Source organism: Mugil cephalus, chromosome 12 (genome assembly GCF_022458985.1).
Source record: "Mugil cephalus isolate CIBA_MC_2020 chromosome 12, CIBA_Mcephalus_1.1, whole genome shotgun sequence".
Classification (NCBI taxonomy): Eukaryota; Metazoa; Chordata; class Actinopteri; order Mugiliformes; family Mugilidae; genus Mugil; species Mugil cephalus.
The window spans coordinates 1,048,902-1,072,367 of record NC_061781.1 but is presented as its reverse complement, the minus strand read 5'-3'; the positions used below and the strand labels follow the sequence as shown (position 1 = coordinate 1,072,367).

Here is a 23,466-nt window from a genome sequence, read left to right as displayed (position 1 = left end):
ACATCCATATTGATGTTGGCAGTGACAGTCTTAGCTCTTCATTTATGTCATTACTAGACTCAACTGGCTTTTCTCAGAATGTAAATGGTTCAACTCACTGTTTCAATCACATCCTAGATCTTGTACTAACTTATGGCATAGAAACTGAAGGTCTGACAATATATTCTCATAACCCTATTTTGTCTGATCATTTCCTCATAACATTTGAATTTACTATAAGAGATTACACTGAAATTGGAAAGACATAATGTTATGGTAGACGCTTATCCAATGATGCTGTAACTAGATAAAAGGAATTAATTCCTTCATTACAGGCTGGCGACTTGTCCAGGGTGTGCACCGCCTCTCGCCCGATGCCAGCTGGGATAGGCTCCAGCAACCCCCGCGACCCTAGTGCAGGATTAAGCGGTACGGAAGATGAGATGGATTCCTTCATCTACCTCAGTGCCTTATGTAACTGATGTGGATGTCAGCAACCACAATTTAACTCCAACACTAATAGGTTATTTTGTTGACAGCACAACAGCATCACTTAGCACAACTCTAAATCTAGTTGCTCCTCTGAAAAAGAAGGTGATAAATCGGAGGAGGGTAGCTCTGTGGTATAATTCACAGTTGCGTAGTTCAAAGCAGGCAGTTGGAAAGCTGGAAAGAATTTGGCATTCCACTAATTCTGAAGAAGCTCACGTAGCCTGGAAAGATCTTTTCTAAGTTTAACAACTTATAAAAAAAAACTCTCCATAAGAGTAGAAGAGTATATTACTCTTCATTAATAGAAGAAAACAAGACCAACCCCAGATTTCTTTTCAGCACTGTAGCCAGGCTGACAAAGCGTCACAGCTCTGAACTTAATTATTTAGACAATCTACACAACATGAGCAACATGCACTTCTATGGGCCACATTAAACTAAAAAACATGACTATTGATTAGAGGACTAATTAGCTCAGCTTCCTTAAACTCTTAAATGTTTATCAGCTGTACATGTTCAGGCTACTTACGCATGAAGCTGCTATTGTCTACCAGGCTTTTCCCCCTGCTTTACGGTGCAACCGTTTAATCCAAGAAAGCGTCAATAAGGCTTAGTAAAGCAAGCTTGCTTATTTATATTGGATGCCCTTCTTTTGTGCAACACCCCCAGGTGAGCTAGGACGACCCACAGAAACACAACACAGACAATACAGTTATTTGAGGATTTAGCATCCACCTGAAGAAGCTACTTCCAACCTTTACCTATTTTTAGCTCCATCTTATGTCCCCTCCAACTCCTGAGGTAAGTATTCAGTTCTTAATTTGCTAAATGTTTTGGTATTTATACTCGAGACAGCCTGCTTTTGTTTTTAAGATATTTTTCCCTGAGAGCAGATTCCTTGTTTCATTTAACACAAGAACCAACATCCTGTTAGTGTTAATAACCTTTAATAGTTACATAATCTCTGTACAAACTTTAAATTACATGAGTTAGTTTGTTTAACAAACTAAAACCATCAGCCTGGATGTTCTCCAGAGGCTCATGGCACTGATTATAAAAGGACAGATTTGGACAGAGTTGTGACTTAATAACATCACCATAAAAACATCTCAACGTTTCAGAATGCTGCTGCAGCTTCTTCTTCTATGGAATGAGGAGTTAGTCCACACCAGGGTCCAGGTTCTTTCCAGGGAACAGATTTGTGTGCGTATAGTTCATGATTTCACTGAACAGTGTGCAGACTCAGCAGTTGGTTCCAAGGCCAGTCCAGTGGTCGGGGACCATCAGGAAGTATTTATCCATGGCCTCGCAGAATCGAGCTCTGTACAGCTCTGGAGAAACCACTGTGGGCATCTTCCCTGGAAACAAAAACACAAGGACACATAAAAGCAAGGTTCTACAATTAAAATCTTCTATTTCCTCCTTATCCTTCCTGTTCTCTCCTGTATCAGTTGAAGTGTAGAGAAATATGGAGGAAATCTCCTCTTACATCTTCTTCCTCTCCTTGTCCTCCTCTTCCCCTTTCTTCCTTTTTTTCCTTCTCCTCCTCCCATCTTTCTCCTACTTCCTCTCCCCCTTTTCATGTTACCTTTTCTCTTTTTAACCTCCACCTTTCTTCTACTTTTTTCTTGTTTTTTATTCTTTTCCTCTCCTGACTTTGTCTTCTGCTTCTCTGCATTTTCCTCCCCTTTTCTTCTTTCTCTCCTCCTCTTCTAGTTCTTCAGTGATTGCTGTTTTGATGTAAACACGTCATATCTGATATCATCATTTTTAGTTTCCATGGAAATGGTTCATCAGGTTGAAGCTCAGTGGGGTACCACAGGGCTGTGTGCTTGGCCCTCTTTTATTTTCCCTCTATCTACTCCCACTTGGTTCAATTCTCAGGAAACATGGCATTTCTTTTCATTGCTATGCGGATGACAGTCAGATCTATGTCCCCCTAAAACAGTCAGACTCCTACAGTATTAAGCCATTGCATGAGTGTTTGCATGACATCAAAGCTTGGATGTCTCTAAACTTCTTGAATTTTAATGAAGAAAAGACAGAAGTCATGGTCTGGTGGTGGATCTTCTGTGACCCCCCTAGTTGATCTGGGTTCTATGGCACAATATCACAAGCCAACCATGCACAATCTGGAGGTAAAAGTCGACACAGACCTGAAATTTGACAGCCAGATTAAAGCTGCGGTGAAGTCAAGCTTTTTCCAGTTGAGGCAACTGGCAAAAATTAAACCAGTCCTTCAGAGACAGCACTTTAAGACAGTAATCCACGCCTTTGTGACCACTTGACTGGATTAGTGCAATGCATTTTATATAGGGGTTGTTGCGTCCTCCATTGCTCGTCTGCAACTGGTGCAAAATGCTGCTGCACGTCTTTTAACTGCAGAAGCCAATATGAGCACATTTCACCTATTTTAGCTTCACTCCACTGGCTGCCCGTCCATTTTAGGATTCATTTTAAAATTAATTTATTTGCTTTTAAAGCCTTGAATGGCCTTGTCCCACCTTACCTTTCTGAGCTGCTGCACCCAAGCACTCCCAGCCGCTCTCTCAGGTTAGCTGACCAGCTGCTCCTGTGAGTGCCTAAAGCTAGGCTTAAACTCAAAGATGAATGAGCACTTGCTGTTGCAGCTCCAAAACTGTGGAATGGATTGCCACTGCACATTAGACAGGCCTCCTCACTGTCTTACTTTAAATCTCTTGTTAAAACCCACCTCTTCTCTCTGGCTTTTGATACCTTGTGTTGCGTGTTGTGTGAGCAGTGCACTCTATTTATTTTATTTTATTCATCTTATTTGTTTTTTATCCTATTTTATTTTATTTTATTTTATTTTATTTTATTTTTTTATTGTGTTCTGTTGTACTATTTATTGTGTTTTTTTATCTTACTGTGCAGCACTTTGGAAACCTTGTGTTTGTTAAAATTGTGCTATATAAATAGAGTGGATTGGGTTTGATTTATTTACCTTGACCTCCCAGGATTCCAGTGGATTTGACGACCATCTCCAGTCTCTTGTCCCAGGTGAACGTCCTGATGTAATCTTTAGAGAAACAGAAGAAGAGAAAATGAAACCAAAGATGACATACAACCACATCCTCCTCCATTTCTCCTCTTCCTCCTCACCTATAATCCCGACCACCAGTTGGTCAGTGGCATCATCGCGCCCCACCAGCAGGGAGTAATCGATGATGAGGTGGCTGGACAGGAAGTAGGCGTCGCTGTGGATGGCGGCCCTCAGGATGGCCTTGCAGTGGGAGCGGATGTAGAGCGGGTTGTCGTGGATCAGTTTCAGCAGGTTCTCGTCCAGCAGAACCACCTCGCAGCTCTCCTTCCCTGAGTCTGTCTTCACGTTGCGGTTCCTCAGCGAGCCCTTCAGGTCGAACACCTAAAAGACAGCCATCTGTCTTTTATAAATCATTTAAATTACTTCTTTAAATTGATTTTATAGTTGTTCATTGTTATATAATTGTAGTATATTCCTTTTACATTTTTAACTTACATTTATTTTTTCATTTATTCGTTTTTTATGGATATATTTTGCATGTGTTATTCCTTCTTTTAATCCGAAGTGTGCTGTTAGCTGTATAAATGTAATGTTAAGTTGTTGCCAAATGATAAAACATATTTGTAAGGTTACTAATTTAATTTCCCTCAATAAGAAGCATATTAACAATCAAACCTGAGCCATCTTTCGTCCATAGAAGAGGTTTTCCATTACCAGCAGGTCCAGTTTCTTCTCTGTGTTGTTCTGGGAGTTCTTGTATCCGATCCGGTAAACGCCGAGGATCTTCGCCAGAGCCGTCGGCCGCTGTGACACAAACACTCACTTTAACAACCTCTACAGATCTGATAGGCCCGACTTTGTATATAATAGGATGTGTGGGGTTTCTCGTGTTATTAAAACCTTGGAAGATTAGAGTGGTAGAGTTCTCCCTCTCTCACTCATTTCCATTTCCTTTCCTCTTTTCTTTCTCTTTCCCTCTCCCTGCCTTTCTTCTTTGTCTCTACATTTTTCTCCTACAGGGTGATGTCTGTGAACCTGGTGATTGATTTTCTTTAGTTTCTTACTTTCTGCTGCACGGCTCCGGTGATGTACGTGAAGTAATGAGGAGCAAAGTCCAGGAAGGACTGGACCTCCAGTCTGGGCATCTGTTTCAGGATGAAGCGGTCGTCTGAGGAAGAGGAGAGTCTGATTACCTGAACCATTCCTTCTACTTAAATAAGTTTATATCTTAATCTATGTCTGACCTTCGGTGGCATAGAACACAGCTCCAGATTTCCCTCCTCTTGCCTGCCAGTTGACGCAGTGTGACAGCGAGCGGATGAAGTCATCCTCACTGCTCTCCATGATGTCCTCCCTCATCCTGTGGAAGTCCTCGGCATAGTAGACACGACAGTAGAACTTGGCATTGGCGTCGGAGAACTCTGAGAGAACAGAGGAAATGTTATAAATGGGTTCATTTAGAAATAAATTTGATCTAAATGTTTTAAAAGAGATGTTTTTATGATGCCCTTCAAAATAAAAATGTTTTCTCATCCCTTCTGCTTCTTTGTGGTCTTCATAATCTTACTGCTCTCCACAATTCTTTCACTCCCTATCCCTCCCTCCCACTTTCATTCAGTCTCCCCTTATTTATTTCCCCCTCTTTCTGTCCATTTCTCTATTGTACTGTGTCTCATGCTCTCTCCCACTTATTTCGTTCCCTCTCATTCTTTCTCTGTCCATTTCCTTCTCACTCCCTTCTCGGTACCTATCTGGTCATTTTATCTATCTCTCATTTTTCTGTTTGTATTGTTAGTACAGGAAGTTAGAGGATGTCTCACTCACGCAGCTCAACGTGTGGATTCAAAGTCTGTTTCTTCTGTTTGTCCACTGAGTCTCCATCCTCTGGAGACAAACACAGGACATGTGTCTTCAACTGATTATCAGTTTGTGTTTCTGATCAGAGGTGTTGATCACCTATTAGACCTACTGAGAGGATCTGTCTCTGAGCTGCTGCGACTCTGCTGTGAAGACGACATCTCGCTGGGCCGGGCCGGACTGCTCCTCATTCGACTGTCCCCTCCACTGAGGACCAAACAGTAACGCTGACTATTGATCACTGATTATTAATTCTTAATTAACTGAAACTGAACCGCGTACCTGATGACCTGTGGAGTCTCATCTCCTGAGTTTGATGCCTTGGACAGATCGTCCAGAGCTGTTTTATACTCTTTACAGCTGGAGGACGAGAGATGGAATAATTAAAAACTGATAAATAATATTAATAATGATTAATAATCAATAATAACCTGAGAGCGAAGGCAATGATGGAGCTGGGCTCTCTCTCGCAGACAGCGATGGGAACTCGTTCATGTTCGTACATCAGGTAATGCTTGTCTGGATCACTGAGGACGAGAGACGTCAGAGTCTCATCTATAGGTTATATATCTATCATACATCCATCAACACTTACAAGGGGAAGGGGATGGTGTTGTAGCTGTTCCCAGGCAGGAAGTTGGCGAGGATAGCCTTCATGGTGGACTTCTCTTTGACCTGGCTGTCAGTGGAGCCCAGCAGGTGTCCCTCAAATACGTCTGAAAGCAAATCAGCAGTTTGTAGCGAGGGACTAACACCAGAAATACGCAGAGAGACACATCAGAGACGACAAACCTTCAGGGAGGCTGACCGAGTCCTGCTCGCTGAAGGACGGCCCAGCTGAGGTCGCTTCTGTTCCGGATTCTCCTGGAGACGGCAGCGAAGAGGAGACAGTGGCTGAGGGCAGCATGCTGAGGTGACGGTCCTCTGTTGGAAGAAATATTATTTTATTTTTTAATAAACCAGGACTAGCAAAACAAACCCAACTCAGCTTGTTTGACCTCACCTTTCTCTCCATTTTGCACCACAGGTGAGGGGTTACGAGGGGAGGACTCCACAGCACTCTGTTAAAAACATAAACTTATGATAAATGAAAAGCTACCTGGTCAAAATGTCTCCTTCATGCTTAATACAAGCTAGATCAACTATTTTATTTATAATTCACTCAGACCTTAAATTAAATTTAAGGTCTATCTGATCCCATCTGTTCATCTCTAAGTTCACTCCTGCTTCTAATTCAAATGTGGAGCACTAGCCAGCATTTGAGATCAGTTCTCAGTTTGTCTGTCTATAAGCAGCCATCATGTGGTCAGTAGAATATTTTAACAGCTGCTAATATTCTACTGACCACATGATGTCGCTGTCATGCAGCGATGGGCAACTTAAATGATAGAGGGGGGCACAATGTTCTGTCAGCTGTACCAGGGGCCACATAGGACCGCAAACTTTCTCCAGATATGACAAAAACACTATTTTAAATAAGACCAACATACATGCATATGTCTTTTTGTTGAATCAAACAATATAACAATATATTTCATGCTCAAATGTATGTACAAAGACAACAACAAAAGCAATGTGTTTGAACAATCATTCAAGAAATAACCACAATAACCACATATTCCTGGCACAAAACTGCTGCACACAAAACAACACAGTGCAAGAAATAAAATAAATAAAATCTATTATGTTTATATTCTGTTTCATTGTGTTCTTTTATGCTTATGGTCGGACCCCAGGAAGAATATCTTCAGCAAGGCTGCAGCTAATGGCAATCCTAATAAAACCAAAACTTTGGTCACTTTTCACTTTGTTTATTTTTAAAACTCAAAGATTAATAAGGGACTGTTTTAATGAGACACTGGTTTTGCCTGCTGGCGAACAATAGCATGAAAAGAGTGTCATTAGTCAGCCTTTTCCTCTCCTTTGACTTGATGTGTTTCGTTGTCGAAAAACTGCTCTCACAAATGTATGTGCTCATTAGAGCAAAATCTTGGAGGCGTGGGAAACAGCACTTGGGTAGCAGACTCCAAAATTAAAATTCCCCTGTCATTGCACCTTGCTTGAAAAAAAATGGATCTTACTGCAGGTCAGATGTAAGTCAGAACATTACCCGCTAACAGCAGTGGGAAGGGATCCGTGACAAGCTGTATCGAGTGAAAATCTTGTAGTTTGAACTGCTCCTGCAGTCCCTCAATATCAATCTTATTTTTGTGAAGCATGGCTTCACACCCTGGGACATTGTTTTGCTTCTCCTCACAAGCAGGAGAGTGTGCCTACAATGGGATGAAAATCCCCCTTTCAAGCGCTGTAATTTGCACTGAAATGTGTTGCACACAGGTCATACACAGTTTGGTCTCTCCCCTGCAACTTTGTGTTCAGGTCAGGTCATTGAGATGTGAAGTCAGAAAGGAATGCCATGATGCATAAAAATGCAGTGAGTTTCCTGCAGTAAGCACTCATATCACCACGAACGTGCATTTGTAAATTCTCGTAGGCGACATCCACTTCATCCTAAATAGCTACAAATCTCCCGAGACTGAGAGACCCTCCTCGGATAAGATATGTTACTTTAGTCAACAAGTTCATAATGTGACTAAATTTCTGTCTTGGCACAGAGGGCCTCCTGTAGGAATAAGATAAGATAACAATTGAAATTAATGGCGTTAATGTCGTTAATGCCTTTCAATATGTGTATATCATGCAAAGACGCCATTTGTAATTACTCCTCGTGCACTTCTCATGAACTATCAACAGTTCTTGCAAAAATCAGTGCCTTCCTGGTGTAGAACTGGTAGAACTACTTGCAGTCATGCATAACTTTTTTCATCTTCTCCTCGACATGAACCGTGAATGTCAAAAATTCGAGACTATGCAACGAGACAAAGAGACCATATTAAAGTTTTTCGCCACATTAGCATCACCAAAAGCTCTTGCCATTTCCATGGCAGACCCCTTCACAATTTCACCATCTGACCATCTGAAGGGTTCTTTGCTCAATCACAACAGCACAAGATGCTGTGACTGCAGCCTCCTGTGTGGTTGTGGTTTTGGTTAAAAAAACAAAAAAAAACAAATGCCGCCGTTTGTGTACTGAAGATTTGAGGTTGGCTATGAGAGCAGCTCTGGCAGCGTCAGTATACTTTCATGCTTAATTTTGTGCAAGCTGTTGTAGTGGCAACTTAAGTAATAGTCTTTCAGGGCTGAAAGTGTCTCCAGGCATCTCTCGTTTTCATAATTTACAAGAAACTAATCACGGGGCCACCAGTTGCCCATCCCTGCTCTAATGGATACCACTGGATCATGAACGTGTACTTGGTTAGGGCTTATAGAGACGTCACCAACCTTGCTGTCATCAGTTGCTGCTGGTCTGTGTCTACCTGGACTCGGAGGGACGGACAAACGTTTCCTGCCTTTCTCCTGCTGGAACAAGTCCTGAAGTCTGGGAGAGACAAAAACACATAGAACCAACAGGATGAACAAAAAGAAACCTAAGATATGAGCCTCACTGCTTTTTCTAATGTCATAATAATATAAAACAGATTAAGTCAGAACTGATGGTTCAAAAAAATGTATAACTCCATAAAGAGTTGGATGGATGAGGAGACAGTGATTCTGACCTGCTGTTCCAGGACTGTAGCATCTCACACAGACTCTGCTTCTTCATCACCAGTGACTCCAGAACGGCTTGAAGCTGCTGAGGAGAGTCCTGACAGCAGACCTGCAGTCGACCCTGGAGCTTATCGATCCAAGTCCGCAGCTCGGCTTCTTCCATCTAAGAACAAACCAACAAGAACATGAGCTTAAATATATTTTCCTTTTAAAACTGCGACTGGAGACCCTGATGGAGGGAAACACCTACGTCTTTCTGAGCGAAGAGGTCCTCCATCTTTTCCTCTCGAGTCTTACTGAAGGTATCAGTCTTCAAGGAAGTGAGGCGGTCGTCGATGGCCAAGTACACCTGAGACACTCTGAACAGGAAAGAAAAATATGCACCATAACTTTGTGAGCACCTTCCTGACCCTTTGAGGACTGAACTTCTCTTGACCTGTGGAGGTGTTGCGCTGTGGTATCTGGTACTAATACGTTACCACAGGGGGGTCGCAAAATCGTTGGTTGATTACACTTTTTTTTTTTTAGATTTTTTTTTATGTATTTTTTAAATATTCCCAAACAATGTTAAATTTCTTTAAAACACATTAACTAGAATCCAACATATTTTAGTAAAGGGATAAATGGAGACAGTCAGCACTTCACTCATTCAGCTATACGTTCATACTCATACAGCGCATATTACACGCTGACTCTGTCAGGTTCCCCACAATTGGCAGACATCTACAGCAGTTCCACGGCCACCCTAGGCCGAGTTTAATATAGAACACATGGGGGGGTCCCTATTAAATCTCTCCATCAGTTTTGGGGTCTCTGAAAAACGTTGAAGACCCCTGCAGTTAAGGATGACAGTTGCATGTAGCACAAGCACAGAATTTAAATTTTCTTTTTGATATTGCCTTAAATTTTTCACTATTTAGAACATGAAACAAGGAAAACTGGACTTGGAAAGTTTCTTGAAGACAAAATCTTCCGTTCTAAAAAGACTGGTTGTAGTTTAAAGAGGAACATCTGTAGATGTTACCTGTCAGAAACAATTTGCTCCAACTTCAGGTGAGTATCTAGTCATCAATGAACCCTCGCCATAAGAGTTTTTGATGGGTAACACCCACAGATGTTCCTATTTCAACCACAACTCCACACCAGCTTTTAGAATGAAGACTTTGATGAAACATCTTCAAGAATCTCTGCAGGTCCAGTTGTCTTTGTTTCAGTCTTCAAAGATAGTTCTTCATAAGAACTCTGAACCCAGCTCAATTGAATTTAAATAAAACAAACTGTTCTGACATTTACATCTCTTAGCTCTTATTACAACTTGGAGATCATTTACTTCTGAGAGAAGTCCTTCAGATCCTGCTGTAGGTTGCTTTTAGAAGGCCCCAGGTTCCTGATGAAGATTTTAGGACGAGGAAGACAAATCTCTAACAGCCTTACAGAAGTGTAGCTGAGGAGACAGGAGTCAATTAATTTAGTGACTGATATAAATCTCAAAGACACAGGAGCTGAATGTCTTGAATGAAAATCAAAAAAACCTGAATGAAGCCACCATCTGGTTGTAGGAGAAGTACTGGTGGTAGTCTTTGTGGATGGAGTGACCGCAGGGCTCGGCGTTGGCTCGTCTGGTGTACTGGTGGCCGTAGAAGCGAAGCTCCAGGTATTTCGCAAAAGACATGGACCAGGAGTCATTGGACAGAGGCACCACAGGGGTCACCTACAGAAAGAAGTGGTACAAAAGTAGGAGCAGTACAAGCTGAGACTCTTTGAAGTTATTTAACCAGCTCTGCGAAATCTGACACCAGTCTCAGGTTTGATCAGGTGGAAGTAAATGGAGGAAGTGGCTTCAATGTGTTTGATGACACCCGCAAAATGCATTCTGGGATAACTTGCCTCCCAACGGAGCCTTGTTAAAACAGGTAAGGCAAGAACACAAGGAGATATTTGGAACGTCCTGTTGAGACTATGGGCTATCTCAATACCAAGCATGTGAACTTAGAACTTGTGTACTTGGTAGTTGACAAGTTCAACTCTGAAGTTCAAAAAATTCATTTTGGGAAGAACGGATACGCCTTTGGCTTTTGGGTGTCGTTCCAGGATCTGGTTGCAGTCCCTTCATCCTGGTTCCCCAGCTGATCTAAGCCCAATATCGGCACGACTGAATTTGGTGCAGATGACAGGCGAAACACGTCAGTTATTTAAAAAATCTTACCTTTCCCCTTTTGTCTTACCAAAATAATGAAACACCATTAGTATGAGATTCTGGTTCTGATACTACGGGGGAAGTCTTTGTGTTTTGCATAGCTCCAATAGCCACTTCTATGCTTGATGAATGCTTTCTGTGCTGTGCTGTTTTTTTAAATGCACACTAATGTGTCTCTTCAGTGCTTGCTTGGCCTGTATTATATTTCTACATTGCTGCTTTTTATAAATAACTTTTATTAATTACTTTCCTCTGTTGATAATATCTTCCACTGTATTACAGGAAGATATTACACCTGGCCGGGGACTACAGCTGGAAATTAGTTTTTAGTGGCACTGGCACTTTGTACAGTTGATTATTAGGGACTGTCCATGTAACAACAAACTAATAAAGTGAAGTGTTTGTGGAGATGTTTATTCAGGTATTGTTTTAGCCTTGAAGCCAAAACAAACATACAATTGGTCTGGAGACTTTTATTAGTTTATCTTTTGAATTCCTGCAACAAAAAAAGAATCTACTAAACTAAAAATATCTGTAAACAGGAAACTACTTAACTGACCTGTTTGCAGATGCGACACCAGGAGTAGTTGAGGATCGTGTGCTGATAACCAGGAACAGGAGAGTCCAGCTCCTTCAGCACGATCTGAACACAACCGCTGCCGTGGACAAACCGCCGGACGTGGTGCACCATGGGAGTCTCACAGAAAACGCTGGGGCACTGGTACGATGGCCTGGAGATCATTCATCCACATTTATCACCAAAAAAAAAAAAAAAACACAACGTAGAGCAAACTGAAATATCAATCTGATCTTTGAGTTACCGGAAACAGTATCGCTCCAGGAATACACCCAGAGAGAGGTCATTCTTCCCATAAAACTCCATCGTGACAATCCTGTTGACAACAAATGTACTAATTATAAACTTTTGTTTCTTTTTTTTTGGTTTCTGATTCTCTCTGATGAGGAGGTTACCAAGGGCTGACGCAGGGGTTGGGAGCATTGTTGGACTGAACTGATGAACTGCTGAAGAGAACACAGAGCCTCTGATGGTTGGATGGGTTCAGACAGTCCAGCTGAGGATGACAGGACAGAAAAAAAAGATGAGGAAAGAAACCACAAACGTTCTTCTTAACATAATTCAACACTGTGACCATTACACAAACGCCAAGATAAATCAAGCTGGAATCCATGTGGACAGCAACGTGAAGATGTGAGGACTTGGTTGTCGTCTTCTACTGCAGATATTCAGGACTGAACACTGAATTTACTTCTCCTCTTTTATCTTCTTTTTCATCTTATTCCTTCAACTTCTTCTCCTCCTCTTCCTCATCTTCTGTTTTTATTTCCAGTAGATGTGATGCTCCTCATATTGATGTTTTGATATAAACATATGTATCCGATCACATCATTTGATTCAGGCTTCATTGAAACAGTCCATCTCATATCACAGTCATTAACCAGGTTGCCGAGCTACTGATGAAAGTTGCCCCTTTCCTGCCATCATTAATATGTTCTAATATTTTTGTTAACAGTAATAAATAACAGTGCTCACCTTGGGAGACCAGTTCATATCGCTCTGTTTGCTCAGCTTCTCCTCTTCGCTGTCAGACTTCACTGGTGCTTTAACTGGTACGTCGGCTGCCCGGCTCAGTCCTCCACCAGCGGAGCTGAAGGGGTCGCTGGCTTCTCTCTGTCGGATTCGACCACCTTTTGCTCGGTAGTCGGCCAACATTTTGGCCAGGTCGTGACTACTGCCCAATTGATCCACGATGCGGGTACTGGTAAGGCTGTGACAGGGCAGGATGTCAATGGGCTTTGGCTGGTTGCCACCGTTCGTCTGTCCACTGACCACAGAGGAGGGGGCGGAATCTTTGAGGAGTTGTCGCTTCCTACGCCCATCAAGTTCCTTTAAGTCTTTGTTGAGAAGAGGAGACAGGTAAACCTAAGGAGTAGAGAAGAAAAACTCAATTAAAAACCAATGTAAATGGTGTGTATAAGACAGAAGTCTGCATCATTTGGACCAATCAGAGACATTAAGTAAACTTATTCAACTCGATGACACTCAAATGACATGTATGACTACTGTTACTCTTCTGTCCATCAAGCTGATTAGATTTTAATCCTTATGCCGTCCTCAAATTTACTACCCTCTGGACACCTTTGTGGCAAAAATGTACACGCATAAAGAAACTGCCATAAAATCCTCATACCTCAATATTTATTTCTGCTTTTTTCTTTTTTCATGAATCACTTGCACAACACAACCAAAATTTCAAGAGTTTAACCCTTTAAATGCCAGTTTAAATGCAAGTTTTTAAACAGAGAGAGTATCTGACACTACATAAAAAATACTAATGTAATCAAAGTCAGATACTCCCTTTGTTTAAAACTTTGTAGTTTCAGACTGGAATTTAAAAGGTTAAAATCCTGAAAACTTTTGAAATGTTGGTAGTTTTAAGCAGCTCATACGAAGTTTATGTAGCAGAAGTAATGTTCCCACAGCAACAGTAACATTGTAATGCAGAACAGTTAATGTGTTGTTGCCTTGGTTACGAAGACACTTTTTCTTATGCTTGTTTGTTTAGATGTTTACACTGTCATTAAAGTAAATATAAATGGATCAAGCCAACCCTCGATCATTTTACATGGTGTCAGAAGTAGTTCAATGAACGACCAAGAGATAAAGTAAGAAGACAGACGGCAAGAAGAAAAGAAATGGCTACATTTAACCCTACGGAGAACTTGAAGCAACGGAAGCAACGGTTCGAGTGATACAGAATCACAACAAATCTTCAGAAGGACGGGGGACAAGTACAAGTGAGCTGCCGCAGGCTGCAGCTGATGGCAGACCTGATGCAGACAGTACAGACTGTCAGGCACAAGTGAGTCTGCAAAGAGATGCTGCGGGATCAGTACAGGGGGTGCTGTTTAAACGCAAAAGAAACTGTCACAGTAAGGGACACTGGGCCAGAGTATCTCACAACAGGTCAATGAATGAGGTCACAGAGACTGAGAGAGCTGGACAGATCTCTTATTTCCTGGGTTCTGTGTGTGATGCTAATGAAAACAGTGAACAGTGGACTGTGCTACTACAAGCTGATTCCTCTCCAGTAGAATTTAAGATTGACAGGGGAGCTGATGTCACTGTCATAAGTGAAAACACATTTCACACACTCACCCCTGAGAGAACACTGGACCCACCTGACATTCCTTTCGAGAGCCCTGGAGGTGAGCTGCTATGTCTGGGCCGCTTTAATGCAACAGCCAGTCACAAAGGAAAAGATTGTTCATTCACAGCCTGCGTAGTACGTGGACATAGAGTCAACAATCTCCTCAGCCGGCCCTGTCAGTAAGGATAAACCTGGTGAGGCATCACCAGTCATCTAACCCACAGTGAGCATGTTACTCTAAACACTGAACCAGTCAAAATCCATATGCCATATGCTGTGCACACTGCACGCCGTGTGCCCTTTCCCATGTTAGAAAACGTGAAAGCAGAAATACAGAGGATGGAGAAAGATGGTGTCATCCAGCGGGTGACAACCTACTGAATGGTGTGCTCCCATGGTACCAGTCCTGAAGAAGAACACAGGCGCTGCCCAAATCTGCGGACCGGACGAAACTAAATAAGTCAGTCAAAAGAGAACGCTACATCCTATCTACCTTGGATGAGAGGAGTGAAGCTCAGCGGTGCAACTGTGTTTTATTCCCTTGATGCTGCCAGTGGATTCTGGCAGATCCCTCTGCATCCAGACAGCTGCAAGCTGACAACATTTATAACACCATTTGGCAGACACTGTTTCAAAAGGTTACCTTTTGGCATAACAAATGCACCAGAGATCTTCCAGTGGAAGATGCTGGAGACTCTAGAAGGACTGGAAGGCCTGGCAGTCTTCATGGATGACATCCTAATCTATGGGACCTCGATGGAGCAACATAATGCCTGACTCGAGAAGGTGCTGCAGTGTGTTGAGTTAGCAGGGTTGAAACTCAGCAAGAAGAAATTCTACCTCAGGCAGAGCCAGCTATGCTACCTGGGTCATCTCATCGACCAGTCAGGGGTCAGACTGGACTCTGGCCATACACCAGCTGCCACTGCCTGAAAATATGCAGGAGCTAAAAAGAGTCCTTGGCATGGTGTATTACCTGGGAAGGTTCGTCCCAGCCCTTGCAGCGGTGGGACAGCTGTTGTATGAGCTGCCAAAGAGCAAGAACATCTGGGCCTGGGGACACTCGCAGCAGTCAGCTTTTGACGACATTAAAAGAATGTTGACAAAAGCACCTGTTCTTTCCTTTTATGATGTCACAAGGCCTACAGCTGTATCTGAAGATGCCAGTAGTTATGGACTAAGAGCTGTGCTGCTTCAGCTCCACAGAGAAGAGTGGAAGACAGTAGCCTACTGCTCCAGACGTCTCTCAGAAGCTGAAACACGCCTTGCCCAGATAGAGAAGGAGTGCTGGCTGGTGTGTGGGCTTGTGAAAAGTTTGATAAGTATCTGTGTGGCCTAGATGAATTCAGGCTTGAGCCTGATCACAACCCGCTGGTGCTTGAAAAGCAAGGTAACACAACAAACACGTTTCACCACCTGAAACAACACCATCGCATAATGCACATACATCATTTATTTATTCATAATTTATGTTAATGTTGATGACTGGCAGTGAGTTCTTAAAAATAAAACTGCACTTTCCACATTTTTTTGTATTATGATGTTGGTTGCTTGGTTTTCACCAAACCCATAGTAATATCGTATCGTATAGATATCGAGATATCTGGCATGAATACTGAGATATGAACTTTTGTCCATATTGTTCAGCCCTAGTACAAACCAGTTGCTGTATATGTTGCTGATACCTTGTCCTGAAGCCCACAAAATTACACAGAAGAAGAAACTGACACACACAGCAAGGTGGAGTGTTATGTAGCTTCGGTGGTACAAGGCATCCCATCATCTCCAAGCAGGATGGAAAGCATCAAAATGGCCACTGCAGCTGACAGCGAGCTGCAGTCTGTCATCAAATTCATAAGAAGCAGGTGGCCAGAATACAGTGGAAATGTACCACCAAAGGTCAAAGCATACATGAAGGTGAAAAATGAGCTATCAGAGACTGATGGTTTGCTCATATGTGGAAGTAGGGTCACTCCACTGTCCCAGAGAGCCGACACCCTACAGAAAATACATGATGGACATCAGGGGCTAACAAAGTGTAGAGAGCAAAATCTTCGGTTTGGGGGCCAGGACTCTGTGCAGAACTCTAGAACACAGTGATGTCATGCCACTCATGCCAAGAGCAAAAGTGGACCCAACAAAAAGAACCACTCATCTCTACACTCTACACTCACTACACTCTTCTATTTTCTGGCTGTTACTGTATGTGTTAATTGCACTTTATGTTACTGATAATAAGTTAAACGGGTGCAATGTCATATATAGTTTATGTAGCGGAAGTAATGTTGCAACAGTAACATTGTAACGCAGAGCAGTTAATGTGTTGCTGCCTTGCATACAAAGGCGCTTTTGCTCATGCCGGTTTGTTTAGATGTTTATGCTGTCATTAAAGTAAATATAAACGGATCAAGACGACCCCCAATTTTACAATGAGGATTTTATGGCATTTTTCAAGCGTGTACATTTTTGCCATGAAGGTGTCCATAGGGGGCAAACTGCATGACAAGAGTATAAATGACATGTGAGAGTAAAAGATACTGGCTTCAAGTCAGAAGCTATAACACAGCCAAAATAATCACCAAATGAAAAAAAAAAAAAAAAAAAAGTTGAAAAAAATGTACAAAAATAAGGGTTAAACTGTAGGGATGTCCTGATCAGTATTGAGGCCAATCAAGGCATTCTAAAAAATCATGGGATCAGATGGGCTTTAGCCAAACTTCATATCTGTCCCTGTAGTGTTAAAATATCTTCTTCTTCTGTTTTAGTGACTAGTGTCAAAGCTGCCATTTAAACAAAGATGAAGAACAAGAACCAGAATCCTGTATCTAACCATGTCTGGTGTGTAAAATAAAGTGAGTCAGCCAGGAGTTAATAACTAATTAAATTTGAATGTTCAGTGGGGTGGTAGTGGGAGATAATCAGTCAATACTGCCAACTTGATTCAACAGCCCCAATAAAATTACTAGATAGAATCCATGGAGTCCATTCAGGTAAATGCTGCACCCAAACAACAACAACAAACACTGAATGCTGTGTTTAAAAGAAGAGAGATAAAAAAAAAACTTCCAGAGAGAGTTAGGGAGTTTATGGCAGCGTTGGATGACCAGAACATTTCTGGAGTAGAGAACACAAGGTACGATCTACCCTCTCCACACTACATAACCTTTGACAGAAAGATTTATTGGACTGAAGCCAGTTGACTCTTAGAGAAGATGACGATTTAACATCAGATCAGGACTTGATAGTAAAGGATCAGGATTGGATTGAGGGTTAGAAGAACCTGATCATTAAAACTGAAATATCTTTAAAAATTAAGATTTATTTAGGCAATACTCAGTGATACCAAATGCTACTGACTAATTTTCTTTCTTTTTTATGATAGAGCCAATCTGTAAAGGAATATAGTAAAAGTAAACTTAGCCACGCACCTGTTCAGGGAAATAGTCTCTGCTGGGGCAGTGGATGCCATCCGGCAGGAGCAGGAATGGTTCTTTGAACGTGATAAAGGGTGAGATGCACAGAATGATGTCTTTGAGCTCCTGCTTGAAAACAGCAGAGATGGACTTCAGGCGGTCGTCGGACGAGGCCACCTGCTCAGCCACAAACATCCCTGTGTCGTCCTGCAGAGGATCTCGGAACAGCTTGGTAGTGGGTGTCTCTGGACCATCACCATCCGCCGAAACCTTCAGTGGGTCTCCCTCCTCCACCGTCTCCCCCTCGGACGCACAGATGAAAGTGTCTGAACTCACCTCCAGGTTTTCCTCCATGAGAAATGGAGGAGAGACGGAGAGAGATGGAGCAGGCCGGACAGATAGCGGAGAGGACGTCCTCGTCTCTTTGCTGGCAGCATCCTGTGGAGATTGTGGATTGTCCTGGAGAACATCCCCATTCTTGGATAAAGACTCTGAGGGAAGACCTTCATCTTCAGGTTGTGCTTCTAGTGTGGACTCCACACTCACTATAGCTTTCTCTCTATCCGTCTCCTTCCTCTCTCCGTCTGCCTCCCTCTCCTCCTCCTCCTCCTCCTCCTCCTCCTCCTCCTCCTCTTCCTCCTCAGCAGCAGCAGCACCCTCTAGCAGGCAGGGGAAGGAGGCACTCTGAGTCAAGCTGGGAGGCATGGCAAACTCATCCATCAGGAATGAGATCTCCAGCTGGGAGTGATAGGCCACGCACACCATCAGCATGATGATCTCCTTTACTCGGGCTAGCTCGTACTCTGAAGCTCCACGGAGCTTAATGGAGCATCCCAAGTGAGGAGAGCAGCCTTCAAAGAACATCAGCGTCTTCATCTCATCTGTAAGAAAAAAAAACTTGAGTTTTAAAGTCACACTAATGACGACATGTAGGAGGAGGAGAAAGAAGACATACTGTTGGGCAGCGTGAAGGGCTGCATGTAGAACTTGTGACAGGTCCCAAGTCGAGGTTTGGTGAGCAGCTGGTCCATGGACATCACCAGGTCTCCCTGCGTCATACGACTCACTCTGTCCAGGACTTGCTTAAATGAAAAATAAACAGATAATAAAAATATCATTACAGGTCAATCTAAAGCTTCATTCATTCTTTTAGTTTCTGTGTGCTTCGAAACTGAGCATCTCATGTCGGAGCCAATAAACATTTATTGGAGAGACTCCGGACCAACTTTCCACCACAGCAAAATTTGTAGCAGTTGAAGTTGGTCTGGCTTCAAGCTGTTTATAAAAATAAGTGGCAACAATTCTGTCCTGATTAAATTTTGATTCAGGAAGTGTTCAGATATTTATCTCCAGCTACTCAGATTTTCTCCACCAACCGGTTTGACGTTGATGACCAGCGTGATGCCATGCTCCAGCAGCATGTCCTGAGCAATGCGAGATACAGTCTTCTCCACCAGTACCAGGTTTGGACGGACATCCACAATGCGCTGAACGTAGTTCTTCAAAAATTCTCGTTCCTAAAGGTACGGGCCAAGAAACATTAGTGAACTACAACAAACCACTCAGTTCCATCGGTCTGTCAGAGTGATTTCCTGACCTGAAGCACAATGGGGTCAATGCAGGTGAACTTGGTCTCCTCCCTGTACAGGTACTCTATGGAGCACTTCAGCAGCAGAATCTTTGGGTTCTTGATGTATGGGTTCATCTGGTTGTAGAAGGATCCAAACAATAATTACTGACACAACCAAGCACAACCAAAATGTTTTGTGATTTCATTGGTTTACTATGTCAAGAACTACAACATCTATGTGTTAATGTGTTTTTAGGATGTGTTTTGTGTGGTGACCCAACCTTCTTGTGGGCAATGTTCTTTGTGCAAATGAACCCGTTCACCATCATTGAGTCAAACTTCCTGCCTCCAGGAATCTGAACCACAAACATCCAAACACAGTTATAACGTCTCATCATCTGATCAAATGTCCAAACTATGAGATATGTCTACAGTCCAGCTAAGGCAGCGTATGACCTTCTTGATGTGGACCAGCTGTCGGATGTCCATGTCGTCGTCACAGTTGCGGACGTTGGGTCGTACAGTCTGGACAACCTGTCGGACCACAGGGACGATGATGTCCCGCCAGGACAGAGACAGAGACTCGCTGTAGAGCAGCTGCTGCAGCAGTGCCATCATGTGGCTGTGGTTGGCTGAGCTGCACAGAGAGGAAGATGGTTGGAGGACACATTAAACACTTGCCATGTTGAGGCATTGATAGTTGTTCTGAAATGAATCCTCAATAAGACTTCAAATTATGTATGTTTTAGAAATTGTTAGCCCATGAATTTAATGACATTTATATCACGTTTGTGTCAGTGTCATGTCCCACTATATCATAATATTTTAAGTAATGACGAGACCTAGTCCTGCGTATGTGTTTCCACACAGGCATGAACAGTAAATTTGGACGTCCCGGGACTGTCAAACTTAATTTTTCATTAACGCTAGATTTCATTCCCCTTTATTAACATTCAAACACCATTTAAATATACGTGTTTTTCTATAGATATTAAATAACTACATCTAAAAGTATGTTAACAGTACGCAGAAATGCCGTTCTTTATGAATATAAGAAGGAATATTTTTTTATTAGGTGTTTTTTTAAACCTTCCTGTACAAATGTTTGACGGCCCCAGTCCTTATCCGTTATTTCATATATCACTTTCAAGTCACTGTAGTGAAAGTTGTCTTAATTTTAAGGATTATTTTAACAGTATTAAACATGATATTATGACCACTCACAGCAGCCTCTCCATGGCTTTCTTCTCTCCATTCTCCTCTCGGAGCTGATCTAGAGAGCTGTGGTGCCAACCCAGCGGAGTGAACAGCATCTCTTTGGCTTTTTCCTCCACACGACGATTGAACAGCGACTCTGCAGTGGGGGAAGAAAGAGCAGGTTCGCCTTTAACAAGCCTGTGTTGTGGGTTGATTCACCCAAAAGGTGCAGAACTCCTACCCTTGATGAAGGCATCGCTGATGACAATGTTCTGCCCTCCATCCTCAGACACGAAAAACTCTGCTACAAGAGATGAGACAGGAAGTAAAGACCCAGAAACAAAGATGACAAGATTTACAGGATAAATGCTTTGCCCAATCGTTTTTTATCAAGCAAGTTTCAGGTGGACAACACAGATGTTCTTATTAAACTCTTAATTAAACTATTCTTATTGAACTCCCCATAAGTCTTTTAGAACTGCAGACTTGAATTAAATGGATTCAAGAAACTCTTTTTTCTTTGTTTTGTCTTTTTTTTTTTGGGAATACCATGACATGAATAACCTTCACAGGCAAAGGGAGATCTCACTTTTTCATGTTTAGTTTAAGGTGGATTAGAAAAAATGCGCATGTGGAAGAATTTATCTAGAACAAAGGTAAATTTAACTTGTTGGGTTTCTTGTTTTTCTCAGGAACATCCATCAGTGGTGACTTGAAAAACTTGAAACTCACATGAATAGAGTCTGCAACAACCAGATTACTGGATTAACAGACAATTAATGTCCAGAAATTCTAGACTCAAGTTCTGAATGTGGATGAAACTGAGTGTCTGATAAGTGGATAAAATGTGGACGTTAGAGGGTGTCCTTTGTCCTTCAGGTGTGAACTACTCAACAAAGTTATGTATATTAGTTGCCGAACTGAATGAAGTAGAAGCCGTTGAGACACATATGTGGGACGTATCTTTTTTTACCTCTCTGGTCAGTGGCAGGAGGCATGTGTGGATATTTGGACTGCTTCTTGATGTGGAAGTTCACATTGTTTTGCTCCATGTTGAGGTTGATGGAGGCGGCCGAGTCACTGTCCACCACCGACTGGAAGCTACTAACAGATGTCCTCTTGCTGGGGCTGGCAGAATCTGGACACAAAGAGACGAAGAAAGGTGGATTTAAATGTACAGAACTAAAACTAGAACTCAACATATGTGAAAGTTCAATTAAAGATACAGACTGGGCATGGTGTAGTCAGTCTCATCCGCCAGCTGCTCCATGTCGCTGTCATCAAACTTGATGTCCTTGAACCAGGACGGCTCTGAGTGTCCCTCCAGGGAGTTGACGCTATCGCTGTCTGGAGACGGCGTTTCTGAGAACTCTGTACTCTACAGACCAGACAGAGAGACGTCAGCACATTTCACCTCACTTAGTGGAATCAGCCGTTGACCCAGAGATCCCACCACTGAACTGATCAATATCAGCATGTGACGAGTCGATTGGAGCTGTGTCCTGCCTACACTTGTTTGTGTCACTGGGCTTGGGGTTGAACTCACCTGCAAGGGGCGGTAGAGGGCGTACTCGTCCCTGAACAGCTGGTCGTTGTGGGTGAGACAGTCGAGCCAGCGACCGTCCACCAGCGCCTGGCCTATAGCGATAGCCTGAGCTCTGCAACACAAGAACATAAAAATGCAAGATGGAAGCAGCTCTCAGCTTCTAAACTGAATTTAAAATGTAGAACTCAAATCAAGAGTTAATCAATTTAGATCAGGTTCTAGTTCTAGTTCATTTACTCACAAAAGCAGAGATTGTGTAATACTTTGGGACATAAGGACCACAGAAAATAGAAATGCAAATAAACTGTAAATATTTGTATTTTTCTTATGGAGGGATCATTGCTGGTGGACCACTGCTATGAAGGGTATCAATCGTCTTAAATCTATTCCAAGCCATTTATTCTTCAATCTGATGAGCAACAACTCTTTTGCTGAGCTCCTCAGGAAGCTCGTCTGCCCATGCCGTCACACAAAAACAAATTGAAACTGAGGACCAAAGTATAATATTTTTGTTTGATTAGTTTCTAGTTACAGGACTTGCTTAATCCAGTGGGATGACGATACCTGGTGGAGATGGTGCCATTCCTAAGCAGCCAGTTGACAAGCTCTTTTCCGACAATGCAGTTTGGGTACGTCCTTAGCCAGTACCTGTGGTCCTGGAACTCCATCCCTGTGTTGTTATGGCAGATTTTCTTCCACAGGTCCTTCAACTGAGAGGAATCCTTCAAACAAAAAGATCAGAGTAGTCAGATTTGATTACAGCAAGACAACATACTGGAGTACCAGGACATGAAAATCAGCACCAGCAGGATCTTCCTCTCCTCCTCACTGTGGTCCAGTTTGCTGCCACTCTTGGTCACTGAAACGGCTCGGTTGGTGGGTGGGCTGACGGAGCTGTCATAGGAAGGTACCATGGAGGATCCCGAGCGATCCAAAGACAGGTTGGTCACACTGGCAGACCTGAGAGACAGGCGGATCGTTCACTCAACCTTCTCCATTTTGGTTTGTTTATTGTTCTATTTCACAGAAGAATGAATGGATTTCACAACAGACTCTGAAGGACAAGACACCTACGACAACTCTCTCTTACTCTACTCCTTTTCATTTATTATTTTTTTAATTCACAAAACAAAAAACACTTACAGGACAGGGAAAAAACAGATGATGCAGGACATTGAACAACATGGATGGTTATGTGTTTATGTGGGTGAAGTATGTTTGCAAATGACAAGAAATGACCAAAAAAGTAATGATAAATAAATAAAATGCTTTTTCTGTTGAGATGTGGCAGGATAATAGAAGGTGCCACTGAGATATTTTGTACTGTATTTGAGAATTTTGTCTTTCCAGTTTAGGTCAGACATATAGAGGGGGAGGCTGTCTCCTGGATTGCTGACTGTCTGTCAGGCCTCAGTTTGTGCGGCTGGGGGAC

At 42.5% G+C, this 23,466-nt stretch overlaps 1 protein-coding gene across 8 annotated transcripts in view; it reads right to left on the bottom strand.

The window, feature by feature from the left end:
* Positions 1 to 1,401: 1,401 nt before the first annotated feature.
* The window catches only part of pikfyve (phosphoinositide kinase, FYVE finger containing), a 34,519-nt gene continuing 12,454 nt past the window's right edge, over positions 1,402 to 23,466 (bottom strand). For 5 of the 8 annotated variants that reach the window (XM_047600917.1, XM_047600922.1, XM_047600924.1 and 2 more), the window contains 35 exons: positions 22,838 to 22,994; positions 22,599 to 22,756; positions 22,035 to 22,146; positions 21,719 to 21,866; positions 21,462 to 21,626; positions 20,730 to 20,792; positions 20,516 to 20,645; positions 19,748 to 19,928; positions 19,573 to 19,647; positions 19,319 to 19,426; positions 19,098 to 19,238; positions 18,677 to 18,803; positions 17,737 to 18,602; positions 12,691 to 13,080; positions 12,111 to 12,211; positions 11,960 to 12,031; positions 11,698 to 11,869; positions 10,474 to 10,652; positions 10,272 to 10,385; positions 9,192 to 9,300; positions 8,950 to 9,104; positions 8,675 to 8,771; positions 6,336 to 6,393; positions 6,125 to 6,256; positions 5,928 to 6,048; positions 5,764 to 5,859; positions 5,615 to 5,692; positions 5,445 to 5,539; positions 5,300 to 5,359; positions 4,720 to 4,896; positions 4,540 to 4,643; positions 4,151 to 4,279; positions 3,595 to 3,856; positions 3,437 to 3,511; positions 1,402 to 1,829 (listed from right to left, as the gene is read on the bottom strand). In XM_047600917.1, the coding sequence (XP_047456873.1) occupies positions 1,714 to 1,829; positions 3,437 to 3,511; positions 3,595 to 3,856; positions 4,151 to 4,279; positions 4,540 to 4,643; positions 4,720 to 4,896; positions 5,300 to 5,359; positions 5,445 to 5,539; positions 5,615 to 5,692; positions 5,764 to 5,859; positions 5,928 to 6,048; positions 6,125 to 6,256; positions 6,336 to 6,393; positions 8,675 to 8,771; positions 8,950 to 9,104; positions 9,192 to 9,300; positions 10,272 to 10,385; positions 10,474 to 10,652; positions 11,698 to 11,869; positions 11,960 to 12,031; positions 12,111 to 12,211; positions 12,691 to 13,080; positions 17,737 to 18,602; positions 18,677 to 18,803; positions 19,098 to 19,238; positions 19,319 to 19,426; positions 19,573 to 19,647; positions 19,748 to 19,928; positions 20,516 to 20,645; positions 20,730 to 20,792; positions 21,462 to 21,626; positions 21,719 to 21,866; positions 22,035 to 22,146; positions 22,599 to 22,756; positions 22,838 to 22,994 (5,323 nt within the window). In that variant the 3' untranslated portion in view covers positions 1,402 to 1,713. The other 3 variants (XM_047600918.1, XM_047600923.1, XM_047600919.1) reach the window with 2 other exon arrangements.